Source organism: Leucoraja erinacea, chromosome 28 (assembly GCF_028641065.1).
Source record: "Leucoraja erinacea ecotype New England chromosome 28, Leri_hhj_1, whole genome shotgun sequence".
Classification (NCBI taxonomy): domain Eukaryota; kingdom Metazoa; phylum Chordata; class Chondrichthyes; order Rajiformes; family Rajidae; genus Leucoraja; species Leucoraja erinaceus.
The window spans coordinates 8,633,442-8,641,744 of NC_073404.1; the positions used below are offsets into that span (position 1 = coordinate 8,633,442).

At 45.6% G+C, this 8,303-nt stretch overlaps 1 protein-coding gene across 1 annotated transcript in view; it reads right to left on the reverse strand.

Annotated features, from left to right (window-relative positions):
* Positions 1 to 2,977, reverse strand: part of rtn4rl1b (reticulon 4 receptor-like 1b) — a 47,385-nt gene extending 44,408 nt beyond the window's left edge. Inside the window, exon 1 of the mRNA XM_055657650.1 lies at positions 2,773 to 2,977. Coding sequence (XP_055513625.1) covers positions 2,773 to 2,785 — 13 coding nt within the window. The 5' untranslated portion in view covers positions 2,786 to 2,977. The remainder of the gene's footprint in view (positions 1 to 2,772) is intronic.
* Positions 2,978 to 8,303: the final 5,326 nt, after the last annotated feature.

Sequence of the window (8,303 nt, forward strand, 5' to 3'; positions counted from 1 at the left end):
ATATAATCAAAACTCCATTGGCTTCGCCGCCGCCCTTGTGTCCCAGAGACAGCTCTATATCATGTGAAATTACCAGGCGGTGATTTGACTGTAGGCAACAGTGGTTCCTGCTTCCCTCGCCCTCCGCCACTTCAGCAGCGAGCATTGAAACTTCACGTTGCTTGTTCATTGCCTTATTGTTTGGCGCCGGGGATGTGCGCGGGTTGTCTTTTTATCCAGAATAATCCGCCTTTTGGGAATAATTCAAAGTCGCAAACTGTTGGGTGGAGAGGAACCGGAGAGAGGGGGGGGGGGGGGGGGGGTCGTCAATAAGAGTTTATCGATGTGCCTCGCCCCCCCCCCCCCCCCCCCCCCCCCCCCTATCTTTAGATCTCAAAAGTTCTGATGGAGACATTGGTTTAACATCCACCACCACCATCATCCAGTCTTTCGTCACTCTTTAGATTTTCTTTTTGTTTCTTTTGGCAAATTCTCTCCGGCAAAGGTTTAAGATGAGAGTTATTTTTTTGTACACGTTTCCAGTGTTGAAAATGCCGCAACTAAGAGGTAGTTGTGTTATTTGTTGTTTGGTGAATGTAGCTGACTGTAGGATGTAGCAAATACCAGTCCCTCCACAAGACACACTGTGGGGTAAGTGGGTTAGCGGAGAGGCGTTGGGGGTGGCAATGATACGCCCCAGTCCTGCCTGATACTGAGGCATGAAAGCCCTGCCTGCAGTTACAATGTGCTTCTGTCGTTGACCCGGTAACTAGTACCGACACTCCAGTAGCTATGATTTTAATGAGCTCCTCGCCGATGATGCAGTGTCACACACGTCCCCCCCGCGCCCCCCATTTTATCCAGGGTCTTTGAATTAAATGCAGACATCCGAGATCACAATTCGAGACTCAGAAGTATTTCCACAGACGACGATTGCCATCCCGTTTTCCGCGAGGGTGTTGGCGAGGCATGGTTGAAATGGGAGGGGCGGGAGATGGAGGCATTTGGTCCATGTTACATTTAACGCCGAGCGAGCTTTAAATAGAAGCGAATCATGTGTCCAAAAGTGTAAGCGACACGGAATCAGATAATTACGTCCCCTCCCTCCCACTCACACTCACACACACACACACACACACACACACACACACACACACACACACACACACACACACACACACACACACACACACACACACACACACACACACACACACTGACACACACACACACACTGACACACACACACACACACACACATACTCACACACACACACATACTCACACACACACACACATACTCACACACACACACACACACTCAAACACACACACTCACACTCAAACACACACACACACTCACACACTCACCCACATACACACACACACACACACATACACACTCACACTCACACACACACACACACTCACATTCACACACACACACACACACACCCACACGCATACACACTCACATTCACACACACACACACATTTACACTCACGCACACAGTTCCACACACACACCAAAAAAAACCCTCTGCCCCCTGCATACTGCGCTGGAATGTACAGAGGCTGCGACGGAGACACAGTTATGTAAAGTTATCTATGCATTTTCTGTTAATATTTAACAACACGTCGAGTTCAACTCTCCGGCCGGCACACAAACAGACCCGGTTTCCTCGAGGTGTTTCAGGCGCGGGATCAGGGAGGGGCCGGCGGCTCATCGACCCGGGTGATGTTATTTTTGGAAGAACCATGCGTTTGTTTATTATGTTACAGTCGTTGCCCCACTACCCCCCCCCCCCCCCCCCCCCCCCCCCACTCCCCCCTCCTCGGGTTGCGCGTCTCATTGAGTCTAGCGGGGTTGCAGTGAGGTTCGGGTTTCGCGAGATGAGCGGTGTTTTTTTTTTTGACACACACACACACACACAGCATGACACCAAGTTTTATCCACCTAATCCTCTTTCAGCATTATAACCGCTGAAGGCGCTCGATAACAGAGAATAGCAGATCAGCGCTTAGGCAATAGACAACACCAACATAGACGGGCACAGTATATACATCCCAAATATTAACTGAAATGAGATATTCCCTGGTAGAAATCCTGACTCCCCCCCCACACACACACACACACACACACAAAACAACTTGGAAGTTAGTAATTACCAAGTGTGCTTTTCCCTTAGAAACTAAACCAGATGTCAAGTAACAAGCAGCTATTTATAAAACAAAGGGAGAAAAAACCAACCCAGGTAAAAATGTGGCTTGGTTATCAGTTATGGTTATCTGGTTGCAACCATGTACGAGTAGCCGAGAGCTTGTCATCTAACTCTGGGGGGAGATGGTTGGTGAAAATAAGAGATGGTATATCTCAACCAAAAAAGAAAATCAGTACCATTGAAGGCTTTGACCTTTCAAATCAAACAAGAATTGTTTATAATAAAATCGCGACTGTGTAACATCAATAAGGTTGCAATCAGCGGCTTTCAATTAGCAGCTTGTGAATGGCAGCTCAAAAACTTATATTACGAGTCCGCATTCTCTCACTAAATATATAGGAATCGTTCTGCACAATCTTAAGAACTCGCACTGCGGCGAGCCTTGTTATATTTAATAAATGTTACGTATTGTATGCATATATATATATATATAAATATATATGAATATCTCATGTATTTAATTCTCTGTTGATATAACTACAAAATCACACGACAGTTCCATCATTGAACAGCTTTTCTATTTTTGTTTTAATCCGTTGAATTAAAAATCAAAGTGACAAATGAAGCTTACCTTTCCTACTCATTTTCGTCCCTGTGTCGCTCGAAGGAAAGTTAGCGCTTTGTGGAATAATCGCCTCGAACTAGCAACGATCCGGGCGAGGGAAACGAGTCCTGGGCGGTTGCACAAATACCCTAAACGAGCTTCTCCGCATCCTGAGTGCTTGGGATAAAAGAGAGAGGGAGGAAGAGTGTGGGGTGGGGGGGGGATGGGGGGGTGGGGGGGGGGGGGAGAGAGAGCGCCGGCAGCCGACAGGAGGAGACGCAGTGAGCCCGGCTTACTGAGGGGGTTCGACCCGGGGGGAGGAAGTGTTCACAGCGCGGGAGAAAGGGGAGAAGCAGGGGGGAGGGGGGAGGGGGTAGAGGTCGGGACCCAAACAGCCCAAATTCTTTCTCCTTGTTAAAAAAAAAAAAAAAAATAAAAAAAAGATGTGTGTATATATATTCTATATAAAATCTAAACCTGTTACTAACACGCGTTCCCCGGAGTGCCAAGCTACTGTTCAATGTTGAAATGTTTAATTCAGTCAGAGGAGGGGACTGACGTGCAAACGGCGCCTGGTAGAAGGGGAGAAATAACAGGCTTTGCCTTATAAGGGGTGATGGACGCGTCCGCTTGGTATAAAAAGACACACACATACACACCTCGTCCCATCGGCGAGATCTCAGCGCTCAGAGCCCAGTCCCTGGCCCGTTTACCGCCCCAGTCAATATTCATCCGAATTTAAGGAGGGAGGGTGGGGGGGGGGGGAGACTGAAAAGTGAAATGTACCGAGGATTCTCAAATGTGTCGGGGGAGGTGGACACCGGACTAGATCAGAGATGTAAAGAAAGACCCGGCCATCTCCGCTACCTGCGGTACTTGTGACATTTTGTCCACGCACATCAAGCGCTTGAAGACGTTGAAAAACACCAGCGAATTCCCCGGGCTGAGGCATGTGATGTGACTGAGCTCGGACTGCGCTCTGAACGCGTGAGATTCGGGCACCTCAGTAGGACACAATAATTCCTTGCAAAAAAAAAAAACAAACAAAAAAAAAACACAAAAGCCGGCAAAAGTTGAGAAAGTTACCCTGCCTGGTCTTGTACCTTGCCCCATGCATTGTTATCTGGCCCGTGTGTGTTGTTCATAGCCGGCCGCAAGGTGAATAACACGGGGCCGTTTTAAATATAGAATCCCAGTTACCTGGGAACTGTGTGATTGTTGGATCGCTGGATCTATTTCACATCTCCTCTGAATCAAAAACCCAAGTTCCGTGACCAATAACAGATTACATCGATCCAGGAATAAAAACTAAATATTGACTCGCCAGGAAATTGGGTTTTGTAAACACACCAGAAGAGCCTCCCGTTAGAGCAGGGCCAGGGACATCTAGTGGTGGCAGACAACCGCCTTTCCCCCACAACCTTGTTACACAACAACTTGAATTTCATTCAGCATCCCGAGGTATTTGAATGCGTTTGGGCCCATGTGCCTTCTCTATTCATTTCCAAACCGTACACCTGTCCAAACGTGTCTGAGGGAACTGCAGATGACAAGGTCTGAAGAAGGGCATCGACCCAAAACGTCTCCTATTCCTTTTTTTCCAGAGGTGATGCCATGACCCGCTGAGTTACTCCAGCATTTTGTCTCTATCATCTGCTCACATGGCCGCTAACCATTTTAGCTCGTCTTCCAATTCCCACACTGGCTTCTCTGCCCTGGGCCTCCTCCATGGCCAGAGTGAGGCCACACACAAACTGGAGGAACAGCATCTCACATTCCGCTTGGGTGGTTTACAATGGTGTGAACATTGAATGCTCCAATTTTAGGTAACTAACCCACAAACAACCCCACCCTTCCTCCTCCCGTTATTTATTTTCTCTACCCTGTGCCCCACCTTGGTGTGCACTCATTTCTCCTGCCCCCCCCCCATTCCCTTCCACCCATATTCCTTCCTCTGGCTTCACATTTCACAAATCTTCCATCCTTATCACCCTATCACGCACTTTTTGTCCTTTCATCTCTGGACATTGTTCAAACATCTGCCGACCAAGCCTATCTCACCTGTATCCAGGCTTGGTCCTACCCCACACATCTCCCACATACTACAATTAGTCTGAGGAAGGGTCCCGACACAAAACGTCACCTATCCATGTTCTTCGGTGATGCCACCTGACCTTGTGAGTTACTCCAGTAATGTGTGTCTTTTTTAACCTCTCCAAATGCTTTTTTTGAATGCTATGATTATATCTGCCTCTGCCACTCCTCTGGCAGCTTGTTCTATAAACTCATCACACTCAGTATGAAAACTTGCCCTTCAGGTCTCCTTTAAACTTTTTTTCATGTCGCCTTAAATCTTTGTCCTTTCGTTTTGGACTCCCTTGCCCTTGAGAAAGACAATGGCCATCTACTCTATCAAAGCATCCCGTAGTTTTATGAAGCTGTATAAGGCTAATCCTCAGCCTGCTGTGCTCCAGTGAGAACAAACTCAATCCATCCCATCTCTCCTTGTAACTAAAGCCCTCAATTCCAGGTAACATCCCGTTGAATCTCTTCTGCACTCTTTTTAACAATACCAAACCCTTTGTATAGTGTGGTGACCAGAACTGCACATAATCATTCATGTGTGGCCTAATCTGTACAGCTGCAACATGACATCCAAACTCTCCTACTCACCATCGATGGCGAATCTTGGGTTTAAAACAGCTGCAGGAATAGGAGGGGGAGAACAGCTAAAAGTACTAGCCGTTGAAAGGAAAAGCTTTTTCAACACTAATCTGCAATTATATAGTATATTTAACTTAGAAAAACACAACAAAAATATATCAAGGGGAACATTATCGAGCACACTCTAGACATTGCCAAAGAACAAGAAATTAACAATGAGATATGCATGCAAGCAAGGACTAAACTTCATAGGTTCATATCTTGAAGGAGCAGAATTAGGCTATTTGGCCCATCAAGTCCACTCCACCATTTAATCATGGCAGATCTATCTTTCCCTCTCAATCCCATTCTCCTGCCTTCTCTCCATAACCCCTGACAACTGTAATAATCAAGAACCTATCAATCTCTGCTTCAAAAATATCAATTGACTTCTCTCCACAGCAATGAATTCCACAGATTCACCACCATCACCACCACCACCAAAATCCTCCTTGGAGATGAGAAATAAATGTAAAGATGAGAACAAAATTGAATGTACAGTGTACAGTCATGTTACAGTGGTTAGGGTAGTGTAAATCCATGCTTAGAGAATTCACAGATCACTACCATAAGAAATTCATCCGTACGGGATTTAAAACAAAATGCAAAAGAAACAATAATTCTTGTCAAATGTTGTCAAGGGTTCTCATAAAGGAAACTTGTGATGCGGAGGGTTTTCTGGGCATCCTCCATGAGGTTGGGAGAGGTGCTGTAATAATTATTGCTCACACTTTAGCCATCTCTGTCCTTGGCTTCTCTCAATGTTCCAGTGCAGCTCAATGCAAGCTCAAGGAACAGCACCTCACTTGCAGCCTTCAGGATTCAACATCAAATTCAACAATTTATGACGCAACTCATCAAAGATCAGTAATTGGGATGCAGTGTTTAAAGAAATCAGCGCCACTAAAAAAAAAACAGCACTGTAGAAAATAATGGAATTGATAGGACATGGACTTTTCCACTTTAGACTTTAGAGAAACAGTGATACAGCCCATCGAGTCCATGCTGACCAGTGATCACCCCATACACTAACACTATCCTACACACTAGGGACAGGAAGGCAGATTATTATCTAAATGGTGTCAAGTTGGGAAAAGGGTACAATGGGATCTGGGGGTCCTTGTTCATCAGTCACTGAAAGTAAGCATGCAGGTAGAGCAGGCAGTGAAGAAAGCGAATGGCATGTTGGCCTTCATAACAAGAGGAGTTGAGTATAGGAGCAAAGAGGTCCTCCTGCAGTTGTACAGGGCCCTATTGAGACCACACCTGGTGTATTGTGTGCAGTTTTGGTCTCCAAATTTGAGGAAGGACATTCTTGCAATTGAGGGAGTGCAGCATAGGTTCACAAGATTAATTCCCGGGATGGTGGAACTGTCATATGTTGATAGAATGGAGCAGTTGGGCTTGTATATGCTGGAATTTAGAAGGATGAGAGGGACTATTATTGAAACATATAAGATTATTAAGGGTTTGGACATGCTAGAGGCAGGAAACATGTTCCCAATGTTGGGGGAGTCCAGAACCAGGGGACAGTTTAATAATAAGGGGTAAGCCATTTAAACGGAGATGAGGAAATACTTTTTCACACAGAGAGTGGAATTCTCTGCCTCGAGGATGGTGGAGACCTGTTCTTTGGATGCTTTCAAGAGAGAGTTAGATGGAGCTCTTAAAGATAGCGGAGTCAAGGGATTTGGGGAGAAAGCAGGAATGCGGTACTGATTGTGGATGATCAGTCATGATCACATTGTATGGTGGTGCTGGCTCGGAGGGCCAAATGGCCCACTCCAGCACCTATTGTCTATTGTCTATTGTCCACCTTAGTATGTAGTGCTCCTGATGTAAGACCATCTCCATCTTAGTAAGGAGTGGTCCTGATGACAGAAAAATACTTGACAAACATCTTGATTCTAATACTAATGCTCCACCATAAAGCTAAAGAACTTCTAATTGTTAGAAATGAAGTCATGATGTCCATGGAAATACATAAAGCAACTGATAGATAGGCCATCAATTGAGCTCTTTTTTTTCCAATCCAAGTGTGTCCAAACTTTTATTTTAGATAAAATCCTCTCATCCAGTCAGCATTCATGTAAACCTATCCTGCACCCTCTTCAAAGCCTCCACATGCTTTCTGGAATGGGACAACCAAAACTGCACAAGGTACTCCAAATGCAGCCTGCAGCAAAGTCTTACAAAGTTGCAACATGAGTTCCTGACTCTTAAAGATGCTTCTGTAACCCAACTCGATTTAGCTTCAACAACAGTCAAACTGAAAAAAAACTCAACAGGTCGGGCAGCATCTGTGGAGAGAGAAAAAGTAAAACAGATTTCAGCTGTGATGACAGGTCATTTGCCTGAAATATTCACTTAGTTTCCCCCTCTGGAGATGCTGCCTGACCTGCTAAGTGTTGTTCTTTCAGATTTCCATCAGCGGCAGATTTTAAAAATTTCCATTCCCTGTTGATTTTTCCGCCACTTCCCCACATACCTTGAAGGATCTCTCCTCCGTTGTCCAGCAGGATTTCTACCCACCCCTTTTGCCCAGCGTGCCTCAGTAAGATCTGCTTCCCTCTTGTCCCTGCTGAGCTGTTGACCATTTTTCTCCCTGTCCCAGCTCAGTCAAAGGGCTTGCAGCCTGAAACATTACCTCTGTCGCTCTTTCCGCAGAGGCTGCCTGACCTACTGGGCGTTTTCAGCATATTGCTGCTTTCAACCAAGTTCAGTTTAAGTTTTGAGTTTGCACAATTTCCCTTCATTCATTGTTGGTCATTTGGGTGCTGTTGGTAACCACAGCATCTAGGATTGTATCCTGACTCTAGGAAGCCAGCCAAAACATTGCTTAGACTCTGAAACTA